This window comes from Lactuca sativa, chromosome 2 (genome assembly GCF_002870075.4).
Source record: "Lactuca sativa cultivar Salinas chromosome 2, Lsat_Salinas_v11, whole genome shotgun sequence".
In the NCBI taxonomy this organism is placed as follows: Eukaryota; Viridiplantae; Streptophyta; class Magnoliopsida; order Asterales; family Asteraceae; genus Lactuca; species Lactuca sativa.
Genome location: NC_056624.2, coordinates 183833490 through 183854245, shown reverse-complemented (window position 1 = coordinate 183854245; position 20756 = coordinate 183833490). Strand labels below are relative to the sequence as shown.

General features: G+C 37.6%; 1 protein-coding gene across 1 annotated transcript; it reads left to right on the top strand.

The window, feature by feature from the left end:
* The first annotated feature begins 15603 nt into the window (after window positions 1-15603).
* On the top strand, window positions 15604-17838 carry LOC111921597 (uncharacterized protein At5g39865). Its single transcript, XM_023917182.3, has one exon. The coding sequence runs from the start codon at window positions 16234-16236 to the stop codon at window positions 17611-17613; it is 1380 nt and encodes a 459-aa protein (XP_023772950.1). The 5' UTR covers window positions 15604-16233; the 3' UTR covers window positions 17614-17838.
* The last annotated feature ends 2918 nt before the right edge of the window (window positions 17839-20756 follow it).

The window sequence follows — 20756 nt, the reverse complement described above, 5'->3', positions numbered from 1 at the left end:
CAGAGTATCCCCAAACAAAACGCCAGAGAATGCATGTTGCGCCATCACGCCGAGCCCTTGCCCTTAGATCATGAAGTACTTGAAACAACCAACAAACTGTAAGCTAATGCTTAGTGAGTCCCCAGAGCATACCCCACATAATCATAAAATCCATATCAATCATATAAGGTACATAAGACATGCTGTGACATCCCCAATTTCACGGCCAGAAAATACCGGTTTGTTTATGCTTTATTTTAAAATCAGAGTAATCGTTTAAAGAAAACGGTTGCGGAATTTGTTCCCAAAACAAGATTTGATAAAAACATATCAAAACGTTTCTCAAAGAGAATGTATATTCATTAAATAATAAAACCTCGGGATGTCATGTTCTGATACACACACATAAGCATAAACAGAACATACATTCATTTACTTTAGTGACTTACATCTCCTTTAATCTCTCAGTGCAAAGCAGTTTCGTATCGATACCTGTGATACAATTAAACTGAGTGGGTCAGGCTTGGGAGCCTAGTGAGTATATAGGGTTTTCAACCCACAATATTATATCATATATATATATATATATATATATATATATATATATATATATATATATATATATATATTCAATCATCAAACAATCAACCCAATTACCCATCCCCATTACCTCCATTTATCTTAAGGATCTACCCTAAGAATCATCTATCCTTTATTCCTAAGGATTAACCTAAGGTATAGGCACGAAGTCACATCGTTGCCAGGGTTTACTCAATAGGCGTTAATTCCATAGTCACCAAGGTTTATACAATAGGCGCTAACTCCATAGTCACCAAGATTTATACGATAGGCGCTAACTCCATAGTCACCAAGATTCATACGATAGGCGCTAACTCCATAGTCACCATGATTTATACGATAGGCGCTAACTCCATAGTCACCAAGATTCATACGATAGGCGCTAACTCCATAGTCACCATGATTTATACGATAGGCGCTAACTCCATAGTCACCAAGATTCATACGATAGGCGCTAACTCCATAGTCACCAAGATTTATATGATAGGCGCTAACTCCATAGTCACCAAGATTTATACGATAGACGCTAACTCCATAGGCACCAACTATCCTATCTACCCATGTTCTACCCAATATTTTCATAGACATAAATACTTACACAGTTTAAATCATTTAACACATGTATAAGACATCAATTCCATGCCCGTCTCAAATAGACAACAATATATAAACACATAGCACATATTTCATAACAAATACTTCATATTTATGTGTTAGAAAAAAGTAACCACACACTCACACAAAAAATATACTTAATACATTCAAACAATACTTGTATTAAAATCATGTTTATGAAAGGGAGTATACACTCACTTGATCAGAAGATGATCAGACAGCACTACAGCTCTAAGAGTAGTATTCTTCGGTGAAACTAGAAGATCTTCACACATCGGGCTTCTCGCAGGCAGAGCTTCGGCTCGGAAACTCTTTTCTTCTTGGGATCTTCGGGGCTTCGGGTCTTGGGGTTGATACCGGGGCTTCGGGATATTTCTTGCACGTAAATCGAGGTAAAACGGGAGAGAGAGAAGAGAAAATAGCAACCCTAAACGGTTGGCCCTTCAAATCTATTTATAGGGCTAAATTGGCCCTTGCCACATCGTGGCACCTTTTTCCACGTCGTGGGCTTGGTCGTCACTGCATGAGTCATCGTCCACTTGCTCTGTCAGGCTCCAGAATGCGTCAGAAGTCCTGCCACGTCGTGGCCACTGCTGCCACGTCATGGTCTCTGACACAACTTTGGGGTTTGCGCCTCGAACTTCAGAAATTCATAACTTTCGCATACGAACTCCGTTTTCGATGTTCTTTATATCAACGCAAAGGTGAGATTATGCTCTACAACTCTCGTTTAGACTCCATTGGCTAATTTTGAGTTTATTTTTAATATATTATAATTATATTACTTATATATTATTTTTAGTAGACCGGGATAGAAAAACTCCGTTATAAACTCATAACTCCTTCGTCTGACGTCCGTTTTCGTCCGTCTTTCCGTCGTTGCACTACTATCGATGAGATCTTCAATCTCTCATTTAGATTTTTTTGGATAAATATCGCTCTAATGTAAATTCACTATTTACGTCGCGCTGTGTTGTGCCGGTTCTGTCGCGAAACTTCGACAGGTCATAACTTCTTCGTTATAACTCGGATTTCGACGTTCTTTATATGTACGGAATACTTGTAACATATACTATAACTTAGTTAAGATTAATCCTTCTAAATAATCTTCCATCAAAAAGTCATTTTTGATGTTTATCGTCTCTAAACTGACTAGCCCTGATACACGGGCGTTACACATGCGTACAAACATATAAGGATTCCCTGGAAACCCTCCAGGGTCTTACTTCGGGTGCCTTGGGAACCCCCATATGGTATTAGCCAAATGCCTCGGGAACTCCCTGAGGTCTTGACTAAGGATGCCATGTATACCCTCCAAGGTTTTACACCTTAGTGCCTCGGGAACCCCCCGAGGTCTTTACTTAGGATGCCATGGAAACCCTCCAAGGTCTTACACCCAAGTGCCTCGGGAACCCCCTGAGGTCTTTCATGCAAATATCACAAAACAACTAACATACCACATACCATATAACAACTAGTATACTATATATTACTACATCAACTAGTGTACCACATATCAGAAAATAGGCCAGCCTTGGTGCTTTCGACCCATTAGTATGGTGAGGAGACTCACCTCTATCTTCTGGACTCGAAAGCTGCTCGCCTAACAGTCCAAAACCACCCGTGCTGAACAATAATGCCATTAACTCAAAATTAGGATTAATACAATCTAATTTAAGAGCCCAATTACCTAAGCCCAAATCCTTCCATAATGGCCCAAGAGTCTTTCCTTTGCTAATGGGCCTAAAGTCCATGTCCAAAGCTATTAATGGGCCACATGGCCCAATAAGGCTCAACTAAAACAACCATGGCCCAAAACAGATAATCGGGCCACTAACCCCAAAATATGACCAGGCCCAAAACTGATTAAGGCCCAAAGGGCTTATAAGCCTACACGAAACCCAAAACCCACTAGGGTGCGTACACCCAGCGTACCACTCCAATACGCTTAGCATATTAGCGCCTTAGTCAGTACGCGTTGCGTACAAGCTGCTACACGTTGCGTACAAGTCAGACATGCACAAATGACCATTAAGCTCTTAATGCTTGGAATATTTACGTCAAGCTTTAGATTTGAGTCCATTAAGACATCCTAAAGGGAATCTCATGATACCAATCTCCAACAAACAACCGGTGAAAGGAGGAAAAGGGTGATTCTATGAGTACCACAAAATTAAAACTCATGACACCATCAACTACTCAATGTTAAAAAGGGAAATGGAATAAAAACAGTTGAAGGGGAATCTCATCGAGGTGACACAAAGCCTTAGCGCTAAGTTTGACACTGAGAACGCCAAAGAGGCAGCTAGAGAGCGTGACTAACCTCACGAAATCCTGATGATACACTCCAAGCGTGGAAGTCAAGAGGAACATGATGATGTAGACAGTCTCGCCAGATCCATGCAAGGATTGACGTTTTCAACAGAAGACCCCCGTCCAAAGGGTTGGTGGGGTGACGACCCACTCATAATCTAAGGGCCCATCAAGGATGTAATGATCCATCGAGTATACATTGATACGGGTAGCTTGACAGACATTATTTACGAGCACTATTTCCACCTTCTCCCCGACAGATGGAAGGAGAACCTCAAGCCTACAGTGGGGAGACTAACAGGTTTCACAGGGCACAACCATTGGCCCTTAGGCACAATTCATTTGCCTTTCACATTGACCATCAATGACAGAGTAAAGAAGAAGACAACCCTGATAGACTTCGTCGTGATAAGGCACCCGAAAGAGCATAATATCATCCTCAGACAGACGACCCTGCTCAGGTTTGGGGTAGTCCCATCAACAATTCATGGGATTATAAAATTCAGCACCATAGAAGGGCCAGGAACAGTCCTTGCAGCACCACCAAGGGAGTTACAATGTTACGAGATCATGCAACAGAAAGAAATAATGCAAGAGAACAAGAATTTATGCATAGAGCCAGCAAGTGACAAGGAAATTATAAAATAAGGAATATTCAGACCAATCGATCAGCGTAGGTAGGAATCTCCCGTTAGCCACGAGACGGAGCTGATCAACCTCATGAAAAAAATACAAGCATGTATTTGCTTGGAATCTTACGGACATGGTAGGGGTAGATAGGAACGTTATAGAACATAAGCTCATGATCAAACCAGGTACCAAAGAAACCAAGCAGAAAAAAAGTTCAGGGGGGAGACAAGAACATGGCAATCAATCCCAAAGTTGCTAAACCAATCAAGGCAGGGATACTACGAGAAACAATTTTCCCAACTTGGATTGCCAACCCTGTCATGGTAAGGAAACATGATGGCTCATGACGCATGTGCATCGATTACTCTGATCTGAACAAGGCATGCTCCAAAGACTGCTACCCTCTACCAAAAATCGACCAAAAAGTCGAGTCTTTGCAAGGCTTCAAGTTAAAGTGCTTCCTAGACGCATGCAAGGGGTACCATCAGATCTTGATGAGCGGAGAAGACGAGGAGAAAATAGCTTTCTACATAGACCATGGGGCTTTCTGCTACACCAAAATATCGTTCGGTCAGAAAAACACAGGGGCAACCTATCAATGACTAATCGACTCCATTTTTGTCAAAGAGATTAGAAGAAATATCGAAGTTTACGTCGACGACATGGTCATAAAGATCCCTGACGACAAGAAGCTCTTGGATGATGTAGAGGAAACATTTAAAACACTGGAGAAAGTTAGGATGAAGCTAAATCCAGTAAAGTGTACTTTCGGTGTTGAGGAAGGCCAATTCCTAGGGTATTACATTACCAAGAAGGGAATCCAACCGAGCCCAACCAAAGTTAATGAATTCATGGAGGTACCATCCCCGAACACCTTGCGATATACCCAAGGACTAAACGGTAAGCTGATCGCGTTAAGCCGCTTCATCTCTAAATCAACAAAAAAGGCCCTTCCGCTCTTCCACACCCTCAAATGTTGCATTAAAAAGAACAACTTCCAATGGACAGCGGCAATAGAAGTAGCACTCCAGCAGATCAAAGAGACCCTACAAAGGTTACCCATGTTAGCCAATCCCGTCCCAGGCGAAACAATGCAGGTATACCTCTCAGCCTCGGACGAAGCCATCTCCTCGGTCCTGGTCGTAGAAAGGGAAGGCAGGCAAGTACTAGTTTATTTTTGTTAGCCGAGTGCTACAGCCCCCCGAAATCAATTATCTTATTCTCGAAAAGCTAGTGCTAGCACTCATCCATGCAGCACAGTGCTTGAGACGCTACTTCCAAGCACATCAGATAGAGGTGCTAACAAATTGTCCAATCAAACAAATACTGCTCAAGCTAGAGATATCCGGACGATTAGCGAAATGGGCAACATGACATCAACTACCGCCCACGTACCAGCATTAAAGGTCAAGCCCTAGCAGACTTTCTACTTAAATTCTAGGTGTGTGTGTGGGGGGGGGGGGGACCGCAACTCAGAAAAAAGGCTCATTAAGGACAAACCAACTCATGGATTACCAGAAATGGACCTTGTATACTGACAGAGCATCCAATAAATAAGGATCGAGGTCAGGCCTGATCTTGACAAGCTCGAAGGGGGAAGAGATCACTTATGACCTCCGCTTTGACTTCCACACTTCTAACAACAAATCCGAGTACGAGGCCTTGCTAACTGGCTTATAATTAGCAAAGCAAATGGGCGCATAAGCGATAGTAGCCTTAACAGATTCAAGAGTGGCCGCTAACCAGATCAACGGAGAATTTGAAGCGAAAGAGAAATGAATGGAGAAGTACGTGAAAGTACCATCAGACAGATCCCAAGAGGAGAAAACAAAAGAGCACACGCCCTCAGCAAATTAGCGTCAACATGCTTCGATCACTTATCCAAGAAGGTCCTTGTGGAAGTGCTTAAGGAGAGAAGTATAGATGAATGACGAGTGCACGCTCTAGCACCGGCCAGACACACATGGATGATACCGATAGTCGAATACCTGCAGCATGGCATCCTGCCAGAAGGTCATGAAGAAGCTAGAATAGTACAGATCGAAGCACCAATGTACGCAATCATGGACGAGGTATTGTATCAGAAAGGATTCATGTCACCATGGTTAAAATGTGTGGAGGAAGCCAAAGGCAAGGAGACGCTTCAAGAGACGTATGTCGGCTCGGCAGGTGCACACAAAGGAGCTAGGGCCCTGACAGGAAAATACTTCAAATGGGCATCTACTAGCCAACCATACACCAGGATGCGTTGGAAGTGACACGGAAGTGTGGTAGAGTGTCAGGCTTACTCTCCAATCCAAGGGAACCTCCAACGCCCTTGACGAGTATTTCTAGCTCGTGGCCTTTCTATCAGTGGGGAATAGACATTGTGGGGTCGTTCCCAAACATCCAAGGCAAGGTAAAGTACCTGGTAGTTGCAGTGTGATGATGTGCCCTAGTGAGCATGGAAGAGTCGCGTCCGGACACGACAGAGAACGCTCCAAGGCGTAGCGTGCCCGACCAGTTAAACCCAATGGCATCCAGCGCCCGCTAGCGCCCTTCAGAGTAGGGCGTTCCTGAAGAAAGGCTCGGCTCCGCATGGGTCACATTTCGCTCCAGGACAAATACAAAGGGTTGGAGACTAGGCAGATGCTCAGAGCAATATTGCCGCAACTAATCGTTAACTCTGACAGATTCAAGAGCACGATCCACCAATCAGCATCCCCGATGCATTGGGAAGTAGGTGATCCTCTCTCAGTTTACTCTTCACTCAACCTTAAAGAATACCCACTGACTTGACCGTAAGAGAGTTTTCGCGGGAGCTCCTCCCAAAGAACGGTTGGCGGCCTATTTTCTTATTGTGACCCTGTAGGTTCACCGGAGTCGTTCGACTCGGATAACATAGAGAAGGGAATGAGGTCACATCATTTGGCGCCATCCGTTGTGTGACGAAAAACAAACCAAAAGCACAAAAATCATCAAATAAATATGGTATCCGGGGATACAGGAGGAACCGTTGGAACGCCAAACAACCCTATCCCTTTTAATGTGTGTTTTGAGCTCAAAAGTGTGTTCTTGGTGTGTTGAAGGAGGAAGAAGTTGCATTAAGGAGCCTTGAAGTGGAAGCAAGCTTGTGAATCTAGGATCTTTGCCTTCTTGAGAAGCTCCATAAGGTATAAAGTCTATACCTTGATGTCTTGGCTGTTAGATCCCATTTTGGGTGTTTTATGTTGCTTTTCTTGTGCCAAAGGTCCCATCTTGTACATGGATTGTTATTGTCATTTTAAGTTGTCCTTCCAGAACCTAGGAAGGGTCATAAGACATAAAAATGAGATCCTAATTGCTAGAATTGTTTCATAGATCTTGTAGAAGGTCTTAATGGATTAAGAACTTGTGTTAAGCACTTTGTGGACTTGTAAAGTCATAAAGTTGGAAACTTTATGACTCTAAGGTTCATTTGGACCATAGATCTGAAGTATGGGCTTGAGTGATTAAGCCATTAAGCACTTAATGGAGTTTGGGGGTTGAGAGGATACGCCCCGCATACTCGGTCAACTACCCTGATAGTGGTCAATGCGAGGATTGGAGTACACTAAGCGTACCTCTGGAGTACGCCCCGCGTACTCGCATGGGTCACCCTTGTTGAGTTCACTCGGTTGACTTAGTGGGGTTAGCCAGTTGACTTTAACTTTGACAAAGTTTGACCTTGAGGGTATTTTGGAATTTTAATTGAACGGATCATTTGGTTGAAATAGGTATCATTTAGAGAGCTAAGATTCGGAGTCGGGCCTTATCAGTTTTGTTCAGTTTGTGAGGTGATTTCTCTTATTTGTACTTGCAGGTCGAAGGCATTAATGCCAGCCCATTGGATTGATATCCTATTATGTATGCTATTGTATTGTATTGATCTGTTAGATCGGTATCCTGGTACATAAGATGATGCTATGCTTAGTGATCTATAGATATGTTTGACTGGCTGTAGACTGTTATATGATTATTTGTTATATGTGCACACGTGTGGTCAGTGGATGAGGCTTCATTGCTTTGTGCGTAAGCCAACAGGCCAGGGCATACCAACCTGATGGTTGAGGGCCCAATGGTATTCCATCCCGAGGATGATTGGACCCATAATATTCCAACCCGATGGTTGATTGGACCCATAGTATGTCGGCATTCCAACCCGATGGTTGAGGGGTCTGGGGTATTCCAACCCGATGGTTGATTGGACCCATAGTATGTTGTAATTGTATATGTATTATTTGTTTGTGTGTTGGTACTTTGGGGGAACTCACTAAGCTTTGGGCTTATAGTTTTGGGTTATGTTTCAGGTACTCAGATGATCGCAGGAAGGCGAAGGCGTGATTGTGCACATCCTCGTGTTTTGATTTATGATTTTGGGAAAACTCTGATGTTAAATATTTTTTGAAAACTATATTGTAAACAATGATGATTTGTGGATTATTTTTAAAAGTTTAAATTTTTCATGAATTTTATGGATGTTACAATCCTTGTATCCCAAAAAATTTCCGCCAGTCGTTTACGATATGACATTGCCCATGGACCGCTTTTACCCTTTTATAAAATATGATTTCCCGATGTTTAACATCTCCAAGAACCAACAGAAAAACAACCCACAATCCCCTCTACTGTCAAAATGTTTTGGTACGTATGGGGTCTTTTCGAGGGTAATATTGAAACTCTCAAGTGAGATTGCATAGGTTGGTACAGTTCCCAATAGTTGATACCCACCAACAGTCAGTGGATGCAGACTCTCATACCTATATACCATTCATCTTCTTCTGAAAAGTAGCCGCTCTTCCAGTGACTATCGTATATAATCATTTTGAATGTCTTCAAATCCAAAACATTGAAAAACCAGTGAGCAATTGGTATATTGATTGGTATGTAAATCTACACAAAAAGTTAGAAATAATTAATCATTAAATAACATTATATTAGAATTTATTATTACTTAGGTAATGTAATCTCAACGCATTTATACCGTATCAAATTCTATCAAAGCTAGATAAACGGATCCGTTAGCCATATCACACCAGTCAAATACATCAGTGTTGAAAGCTGTCGACACAACTGTCCACCGAGCATCATCCGCTCTACGCTCTACCAACAATGAGATCCATAACATGATGTGCTCACAATCAAAAAATTGTGTTAAAGTAAGTATTGTTATTAGAAATGTAGCATATAATGAGCACTTAATTATATAACTTACATCGCATTCCAACCAACCTGTGTGACTATCCGCGTATAAGCACGTCCAAAATTCAATCGTCGCAATACCGGTTGAAAAACGATGAGCAAAATATCAACAAAACATCTTGTTATTTATATAGAGTGTGTGCGGTAGGCTCTAAAAGATTTTCCAACGGTGCTGGTTGTTGTCGTGCAACACATTTCCTCTTCATTTGTATCCATGGGGACTTATACCATATGGACATAACCTTTTGGTGTAAAGAACGCCAAAGAGGTGTTGCCGCCAACGTTTTGTATTCATCCCTTGGAATCTCTTTTAGATCAGATGATTGAATACATGGAGAAGGTTGCTCAAGGTCGCGATTCAGCGGTTGTTCGGGTGTGCCTGACCCATAATCATGCTCCTATATGTCATTATACTCTATGGTACCAGCATCTTGCATGATAAGTGCCTCTACGGTTCTATAGTTTTTAATTAAAAACAATGCAAAATTATGTCGGCTCTCAGCTTCTGTCCACCATTCAGCCCGACTCTCAGCTTCTGTCGGCTCCAACTTCTGTACAAGTCTGTTATCCTGCTAACAAAATTATAAAACTATAAATAAACATAAATTATACATATAAAAGAAAATCTTAACATATATAAGTAACCATACGTCATCGATTATTATAAACCGGTTGCAGTGAATCTTTTGTTAAGGCCTCCGTTTTGACTGTGCAACAACCCGAGCGACCACATTCTCTTGTCGTGTACCAAACAAACTGATCACATAAAAAGTTTCAAGAATCCATATCTGAAAAAATCATTTATTAGAATGTTAGCAAACAAAAAAATAATAATAAATTGTTAATCATCTAATTACCTTGGAAACGTATAAAAAGTCATTTAGGGTGTAGGTCATTTTTTGAGGTTGTTTCTCTTTCGGTTCCACTGGATGTATATGTTTGTCAACCCTATTAAATCCAGTAATTAACTATGAGTACAATTGATCTCAAATTACCATCCCGCACAGATATATGCGACATAAAAAATTCTCAATTAAATTTCAAAAAAATATTACTAAAGCTAATTAATAAACCTTAATTATAATCCATTCAACCCTTTCTCTAACATATATAAGAAACATATACGTACCACATCCTCCTTTGATAAGTCATTAAGCGAATGCTCAAATACATTCCTCACATCGTCTGGTTTAACATTGAAATTTCTCGGGATCCTAGGAAACACACAGGAACGAAAGGCGGCGTCGGAATGAGATGCAGGAAAATAAAGTCCAAAACGGAAGCCGGTAACAAGACAAAATTTTTTCTTCCTGAAAGACAGCTCATAACCCAATCTCAAAAACCATTTCTTCTGCTTCGCTTCGAAGGTCCGTGATAACTTTGTTGACAAAGACATAATGTAGAAGCAATGGATCCCCAACTACATTAGGAATGTCTAACCACGTACCAAAACAAGAATTTCGGAACACAGTAACGCATGTCGGTCTGTCTTTCAATGTTGAATGAATTTTCCCGCCGATTTTAGGTTTACAAGATAGTGTAATGGATGCATCAAAAACCTTACCATGCTGCACAAATAAAAAAGTTGTTATAATGAAAACTGAGGAATATTCCAGACCAGTTCAACCATTTTCGAACAAGTTCCGGACCTATTCATCGTGTTCCGAACCAGTTCGTCGTGTTCTAAAGTAGTTATTCCCGTTCTGAACGTACTAGAGGGTTTGAGAATGAAAATATATGTTCTGGAACAATTAAATTTTGATGTAAACTAATAATACCTAAACATCTAAATTAATTTTAGGTTGGTATTACTTCAATGACATGTTTAATTAAAAACTTCGGAACATTTTCAATTCATTCAGGATGTATTCTACAAATTCTAGAACAATAGTTCTCGGTGACTAATCATGTTATACAAACAAGCAAACTATGTTTTTAGACAGAAGAACGTCCCGTAAAATAATCAAGTCGTAGGGGTCGTATTTCATATCGGAGTTGCGTGTCGGAGATTTGAATCATAATCGCATGTCGGAATGTCGTTGTAAGATCCGGAATGAAGTCGAGGGTCCGAATGTTTTCATAACATATTTCGGATTTTGAAATTCAAATAATTCAGAGTACGTACGGAAACTCCGGAATAAGTATTCCGGAAGCAACGATATGGACCGACGCACTAGAAAATTAGTTGGAAATATCATCCGGAACAACCTATTCCGAAGAACGTGGATATTTTGAAAACTAAAAATTTATAACTTTTTAAAAACCCAAAAAAAAAATTTATTGAATTTCCCAATAAATAACATATATAATTACAAGCTTTAATGCAAGATTATTGATAAATCTTATTCTTATTAATTTAAAACTTTGGCTAAAATGAGTTTTGGGCCTGGAAAGAGAAACTTTCTTTCTGGAAATACAGGGAAAGCGATTGCACACGTGTTCGTCACGTGGGACGCCATCACCACCAGACAGCTACTTGCAGTGATTACGGGGGCATTTAGTAGGTTCTTTTCCTTTTCGAAAATACGAAAATATTTAATTATACATCAAATCAAATATTCAATTAGGTTTAATTTCAACTTTAACTGTAAGTAACTAATTTTTTTAAGTGTATCGTTTTTTTAATTATATATTATCAATAAATTTATATAAAAGTTTAACAAAGAAAGCAGTTTTCTAAAAAACTAAGATTTTGAAAACATGTAAAAAAAGTTGTGGGATAAAAAATTATGGAAATTTGTAAACATTTGGATCAATTTTCGTCGTAACAGCTTTAAACATCGACCAAAATTGTAAAACAAGAAAAAAAAAGTTAGACCAGAAGGAGCGAAACCCCTGACCTCCCTCATGGGAAACCAAAAGGCAGGCTATACATCCATATTCAATAACGACACAAATTAATTATAAAATATAAACAGTACAAAAACTTATTAGAAAAGTATAATAGTTACCGTAATGCAAATTGTTACTTATGATAACGGGAATATATTTTAACTTTTTAGAGTTTTATATGATTAAAGATCAAAGAAATTATATATATATATATATATATATATATATATATATATATATATATATATATATATATATATATATATATATATATTATAACGCATGAAAATCACGATTAAAAAATTAATTAAACTTTCATACTAAAAGATCAAAATTGTTAATCAATTATTTTAAATAAATTATTATTTAATTTATCTTTTTAATTATATAAAATTATAATCGTTGATTTAAATAAATACTTGAAGTTATATCACCTTATAATTTGTATTAATTTTATTTTATTTTTTAATCTAATGTTATTAATTTAATATAATTACCGTGAGAAAATTTGAAATTTAAAATTTAAAAGAGAGAATCAATTATTAATTTAATGTAATTATAGAGAGAAATTTGAAATTTGAAATTTGAAATAGATAACTATTAGGTTGACAAATGACATATACTAATAATAAGGATGTCAAATAGTATGATACTTGTCAATAGTAGAATAAATATATTCTTTTATTAAAATATTTTTTTATTTATAAAATAAGATTTATTTTCATGAATACGTATAATATGAAAAAAAAAATGATGTATAACGTAAAAAAGTATAAACTTAAGTGTTTTTTTTTTTTTTCAAAGTTAATATAATGATAACCTGAAAAACTTGTTAGCATCAATAAAAGGATAAAACAAACATTTTTTGGAAAATATGAGGTTAAAAATGGAAATAAAATTAAACTTAAGATAAAACCAACAAATTAAAACCTGAAAACATGAGGATTTTTATGACATTAACCTATGGACGAAACATGTATTGATTAAATTAAAATGTTTTTGAGATTGTTATTTTTTGGATTACGAGTGTTGCATTTGCAGCTACAAAAAGTGTTTGAGATTTTGTGTTCTCGTCTTATGTAAATTTATAATTTCAGAGCTACAAATTATTATTACCATTACTGTTTTAAACATTTTTATATAGCTGGTTTTTACGATAACAATTTGCAACCACAACAAATTTTGTCTAACATACTCGTTAACTTGTAATTATTTTTTCGAGAGAAAATCACAAAAAAGAAGATTAAAATGGAGGAAGTTTTCTATAACAAATAACCATTTTTCGTTTGTTTTATACATAAGATGGGTACATATTCCGTATTTACTGAAAAATTACATTGCGAAAATATTTTTTAAATGCCTATCATAAAAAAACTCTTAAAAAGCTAATAAAAATAAAGACGCCATATATCACGAAGTTGTTATGATATTTCATTAAATTTCTCGAAGTTTTTTTTGGTCAAACTTTAAAAAAGCAATTTCGTAGCAAAAATTGGTTTCACATCAGTCAAGTTTATTAAAATATTTTGAGTGGTGCAAACAAAATAAATTAAAAATGTGATCATTTTTGTTTTTCTTCTTTTTAATTTGGTTAGACCATTGTTCTTTTTTTTTTCTTCAGTTTACTTTATTAATTTATACATCATGGATACAATTTTGAACATGTAAAATACTTAAATAAGCAAAAGTTTTATATATCACGGATCCTTTTCAAAGGGTCGTCGGCCGTCGGAGGACTTTAGAAACCTGAGCCGCTCCTTATATTGTAAGTTCCACGCGCCGCAACCACTCGTGCTGCCCACCACCACTTCATTTACAAACAAAAAGAATGAATTCCAACTTGGTCCATCCATGTGACAATCAACCCCTTTTAAACACAATCATCATCTTAGTGCTCCAAACCACGATAATCAATCAACATTCAGGATCGAAACAGTGAAAGGTGTTTTTGGTATTTCAATAAAGACATTGTTTTCGATCACCTTTCACTACAAAGAAATTGGATAAAGAAAGGAGGACAAAATATAAAACTACAACATTGAAATAGTTTTAAAAAGAAAACCCCCACCATCAAGTGGTAGCCATTTGCTACAAAAGATTTTTAGGTGAACATAAACCAATAAAAGATTGGGCATTCCTGACCATCAAAGTGATTTATTGGTGACCCGTTAGTATCATATATTCAATTTTGAGGTGGCATGTTAGTCGTTCAAAATATATAAATAAAAATTGGTAAAAAAATTGAAAAAGATATCGGTGATTCAATATAGATAACAACTTAGTTGCGTGCATAAACAAAATGAAAACGTCAACAATACGATATGTGAGGTTGTATATTAAAGGAAAACCGTCAGTCAACATGTAATGATGTGTTATAAAAGCGATAGAGTATTTATGTTTTTAATATCAAACCAATCTTGTTAGGAAGTGAATAAATAAAAGGGTGCGATTCTACGTTGCAAATTGATTTACGCAATTTATAATATTTTAAATATTATACAAATGAGATATAAAATAAAATATTTAATATATAACTACAACAAAAAGATAAGAAAGACATGATTTACTTTGATTTAAATACTTTAAAATAAAACTATTACATGTCTTATGTGGAGGGTCACATATTCATACACATACACTTCGATTATTCTAGCTTTTGTTTTATTGTTAACTTAGTCCCAACTGAATACAAACACCGCACCCAACGATGAAGTAACCTGTCACTACGGTGGTGCAGTGAACACCACACCGTCTGGTGTGTGGTGGTGTAGCGAAGTTTCATGTGGAAGAAAAAAGCAATGTGACTCTTTTACTTTTTTCATGTTTCACATTATTCTTCCATACAACATCCTATTGATGTATATTTTGAGAGGAGTGAAACGTGACCATTTCATAGGACTGAAGGATGAGAGGATGATGGTGAAAATGAAATAATGATAGGTGGTCAACAAAAAAATTAGAGGTAATGAGTTTATACTCTTAGCCTTAGACCTATTCCTTATGTTATTTTTGACTTATTTGAAGGTACTTGTTTTTTAACATGCAAGAGGTTATCTATGACACTGATTTCTGTTGGAGACTTGACTGTAAACATATATCTCGTGTCTCATTTTAATGGGACTTCCGTAACATATTGCTAAAAACAAAATTGTCACGCGCCTTAATATGATTTGCCTTTCTAAAAGTATTCATTTAAAGCTTGTGAGTTGCTATAAATAACTTTAATCACTCAAAGAGAGGTAAAACTTCAAACATCATACAATCTATATGTCAACGTAATCGGTGTAAATGAAAAACATAGGCCTAATCGTGAGGGCACGCGCTTAGAAGATGCAAGTAGGGGTGTAGAAGAAAACGATCATTTCATACCCTTTAAGATCGTCCCTTTTAGCGGGTGAGTGGGTACTTGTAAAAGAAATAAGAAAGGAAAGAGTCATTTTTATGGAATAATTCCCGCTTTACACGTTTCCTCTATCTCACACACTTTAAGGTGTTTTACTGTGTGTGTTTTTTTATTTTTAAATATTTTTTTTATCAATATATATTTTTTTATTGATATGCTCCCCACGACTTAGAAGGCTAAAGCCGGTGTTGGAGTGTTGTTATCACCACTCATTCTCCCACCAGTTCTTGATGATTATTTCATCTTCACAATCGCCAATTTCTTTTCTTCATCTTTACATTTGAATATCTTTTCACTCTCATCTGTAATTTGGAGTGTGAATTATTATCCTATAATATATACACGAGGGTTTCGTGAGATTTGAATGAAATCTACGATTTAGTTTACTCGATAAACACAATTATAATTGATCGATCACTTTTTTTTTATCTCTTTAATGCAGATCAATATGGTGATCCGGTTTGATTAGAATCTTCTGGGTTTGAGTATTTTTTACATTTTCTTCATTCGAATTGGGGAATGTTCTTTCCTTAATCTTCTATCCACCTATCATCAACGACCACATCCACACACAGAAAGATTTTGTTCAATTTCATTACTTTAATCGTTATATACAGAATTCCAGAGTGTTCTTATCTGCGTTTGATTCTGTTTTCAATCTTTTTGGTGGGATTTTGGTAAAAATGGGTTGCGCGACATCGAAGCAACGACCGGTGTGCCGGAACTGTAAAGGGCCATGTGCTCCGATTACCCGAAGCTATTCAATGCACGTCCACCACCCGCCTCAGAGTGATGGCGACAGCTACCATGTCGTTGCTCTTAAATCCACCACTCTCGGATACCTTCAGCTCGATCCATCGTACTCCAATGAGGCTCGCAGTGCGAAAAATCCAGGCGTCGTTCAGATTCATCAAGATCCTCTCCGACAAAATGAGATACATGATAAGGAAAGTAACGAATTTGCAGTCGGCGTGATTGACGCCAAGACATGGTCGAAGATGATCGAAGAAAAAATCCCCAAAATCATCCCCAGAACACCCATCAGAACGCCTCCCGGCGAGCCGGAATCGATCAATGCGTGGGAATTGATGGAAGGTTTGGATGATACAAGCCCACTCCGACCAAAATCCGCCGCGAATCACATCCGTAGCTTCTCCTTTCATGTTAATCCCAATTCCTTTACATCCTTCGGTGAATCTACAACAGAATTCCCAGAACAAGATCGACAAACTGAAATCTCCGGCAAACCACTATGTCTACCAATACCAGAGAACAACTCCTCAGATTCGAATTCCCTTTTCGATTCAAACGACACATCGGTGGCATCGGATTTTGATACTGAGGTAATTTCTTCATTCAGAAAATCACTAGAGTTGCTACCTCCGGCGAACCCATTTCACCTAAAGCCATCGATCGACGAGAAGGATCCGCCGTCCTCAGACGGCTACGGTGATGATGATTCGTTGGACATAACGAATTCCAAGAAATCTTTACAAAACGGCTTTTTCGGTGATGGTAAAAACATCAGTCCTCCACGTGTCCAAGAAAAGTTAGTTTTGTACTTCACTAGCTTACGAGGAGTTAGGAAGACGTACGAGGATTGCTGCCATGTCAGACACATCTTAAAGGCAACCGGAGTTCGTGTTGACGAGCGTGATGTATCGATGCATTCGGGTTTCAAGGAGGAATTGAAAGAATTATTAGGTGGTTTTATTGGTGGTGGATTGCCTAAAGTCTTCATCGGAAATAAATGTATTGGTGGTGCTGCTGAAATCCGGCGATTACATGAAGATGGGCAACTTGAGAAGGCGTTGGAAAGTTGTGAAATGATGGATGGCGGTGGCTATGTCGGTGGTGGTGGAGTTGGTGGCTGTGAGGCTTGCGGTGATATTAGATTTTTACCATGTGAGACGTGTTCTGGTAGCTGTAAGATTTATTATGACGATGATTCTGATAATGATGAAGTAGATGATGAAGAAAAAGAAGAAAATGATTATGGGTTTCAAAGATGCCCCGATTGCAATGAAAATGGACTAATTAGATGTCCAGTTTGTTGTGATTAACTTTCACAGTGACAATTTTTCATGAATTTTTGATTGTATAGTGGGCATTTTTTTTTTTTTTTCCATGAAGAATTATATTGAAAACAAGATTTATAAATTTTCATTTTGTATTGATTTTTTTTTTCTTTTTTACATTTTTAATGTAAGAGAGGTGAGTTTTACTTGTTATTGTCGAGTTTGAAACTCTATTAAGAATTTCCGTGTTCTTGACTTGTGCAAAATAAATGATGGGTTAAATGTTTTTTTTGATATATGAAATGGCAGCTTACTTGTACTAGATAATTTTTTTCTTTATACATAGTAATACATAGTAATTTGTGTTGTATACTAAGCACTTCCAAATTTCATATATCAAATATATATCACTGAAATAGGAAACAATTATTTTATTTTCGGATCTTTCAATGTATATCTAATCTGCTTTGAATTCATAGAAGCCAACCAAAATACAATATCACTTTTCATCAACATTGATTTTACATTTTTCATGATCTCTATAAATAGTGATGATTCCACTTATGAAGTTACGTTCCATCATTCAAAGCGGGATGCTTGTGTATTTTTTATATTTAAAATTTGGTATAGTGTATAATAATACTATTGAATCAGCATATTCAGGTTTATTTTAAAATTTGACGAAGCACATTTTTAAGATTTTTAGAAATAGACAGTAATAATATATATATATATATATATATATATATATATATATATATATATATATATATATATATATATATATATATATATATATTAAATAAGAGAAGTCGTTGGGTTAATTGATATTTCTATAAGTTGAAAACCTACTAGTCTTTTTGTAGGATTAGTATGTAATAATCCGAAATTAGTAGTTATTACCAACCCTAAAAAGTGAAGTGGTTGGTATCCATGACTACAGTGTTTATAATTTATTAATGTTGAAATAGATAAAGTTCAATGATTAGAAATGCAGAAAAACAGGCACTTAAATTATAAAATTTCAAGATGAACAAGTAATAGGTGGGAACAGGCTGTGTCTAAGCTTTTTTATTTTATACGAAAAGGGGTAGCTTGAAAACAGTCGATATTAAATTCCAGCTTCTTTCATTCTACTCGGAGTTGAGAATTTCATTCCGATTGGATTGAGAATTTTGGATATAATTATTAGTCACTCTTGTTGGAGTTGAGAATTTATTTTGGTTGCAGTTGAGAACTTCGGACATAAGAGAAAACAACTTTGATTAATTTCATAAATTATTTTTAGATATAATAAAATATTTTAGGTTTTCTAAAAATAACTAAGAAATTCTTAAGTTGCACATGTCAAACTGGAACAACATATGTAGCAGATATCAAATCATAAAGTTCTAAAGAATGTTAGACATGATTTGTTGGCAACGTAAAACATCAAACTTTTATAACCAGATGTGAATCACGTTTGTAATTGTATATAGTTAATAATTATATATATTTTTTCTTTTATTATTTATTTTTATATACATACATAATTTAAGACGACATTTTGTTAAAACATGACGTCAAATACAAGCATTAAAGTCATGATCAACTTTTTAGAACCTTTTAAAATAATCTAAATGAGCTCATTTAAAAAAGAAAACCAAAATTTTCTTTTACCAATTAATTTGTGAAAAAAAATGATCTTTAGTCTATATTTACAGTGAAAAAAAATTATTTACTGTTACCTTATTCAGCTCCCGATAATTTATATATATCTGGTGCGACCCGTCCTTCTTCTTCACAAACAGAATCGGAGCTCCCCAGGGTGAACCACTCGGTCTAATGAATCCTTTGTCTAACAGCTCCTACAGCTGTGTAGACAACTCCTGCATCTCATGAGGAGCCAACCGATACGGTGCCTTGGCTATCAGAGCCGAACCATGGACTATGTTGATCCTGAACTCCACCTGCCTCTCCGGAGGTATCCCAGGCAACTCCTCGGGGAATACATATGCACACTCTCGCACCACGGGTACATCGCCCACCGTCACCTGACCCGCCTCCCAGGTATCCATAACATTGACGACATATCCTGCACAACCCTGCTGGAGGTAGCGCCTAGCCCTCGTTGCCGAACATAAAGCTGGTCCTTGATGTGGCCTCTCGCCCTGAACCACCAGCTCTCCCCCACTTGGGGTCCTGATCCGCACCAACTACTGCGCGCAGTCATTTACTGCCCCATTGGGGCTTAGCCAATCCATACGAATAATAACTTTGTTCCCCCGCAATGGTATGGGAACCAGATCTACCAGGTAACACTCCTTGAACATCCCCAAAACACAATCTCGGTAGACCTCTGATGCTCGCACTGAACGGTCGTCCGCAATCTCGACCTCAAGGGGGCAATCCAACAAGCCTGAAGACTCAGGAAACCTCTTGTTAAGCGCAAGAGAGACAAACGATCGGGTAGCACCCGAATCAAACAATACCTGAACTGGGATACCGTTCACATGGAACGATCCTAAACAGAACACATACATATAACATATCAAAATCATGACAAAATAACGTAAAATATCTGAGAGGAGAAATCATACCCGTCACCACATCGGGTGCAGCGTGTGCCTCCTCTGCTGTCAGCTGAAATGCTCGGCTCCGCACCACTGGAGCCTCCGTCTTGACCTTCCGGCCATCCGTAACCCGCGCAGTCGCCGGAGTTAGCACCACTGCTGCTGTCAATTTGGGGCAATTAAAATCGTTGATGATGATCCTTGTGACTCTGTTTCTTGTTCTCGAGAAGTCATCAAAATTGTTGTTTGATTTCTTAATTGGTGAATTGTTTGGTGAGCTTCTGTTTGGTGAATGGTGATCACTGTGATCGTGATCGTCATATCTGACGAGGGGTAAGAGAGAGTTGAGAGTCTATCGATTAGACTTGTAGGGTAATAAGTTATGAGTCGATTACTATAGACCATTAGACTTTATTGGACTGAAAAAGCCCATGCAAACCCTAAATATAATGGAAACTTGGCTGAAACTCGATGGAAACTTGGAGGAAACTGCAAAGAAACGTTTCTTGTTTGCCAAAAACGTCACATAAACATTTCCATGGCATTTCCGTTTCCATGGAGTATCGGATACAGGAACGGCGACCAAACTGAAATTTCCGTGCATCATAGGTGCTCCACCAACTCTTAAGAGGATCA

Coding starts and splice junctions, on each gene's coding strand:
- LOC111921597 (XM_023917182.3), top strand. CDS start 16,234: ATGGGTTGCGCGACATCGAAGCAACGACCGGTGTGCCGGAACTGTAAA.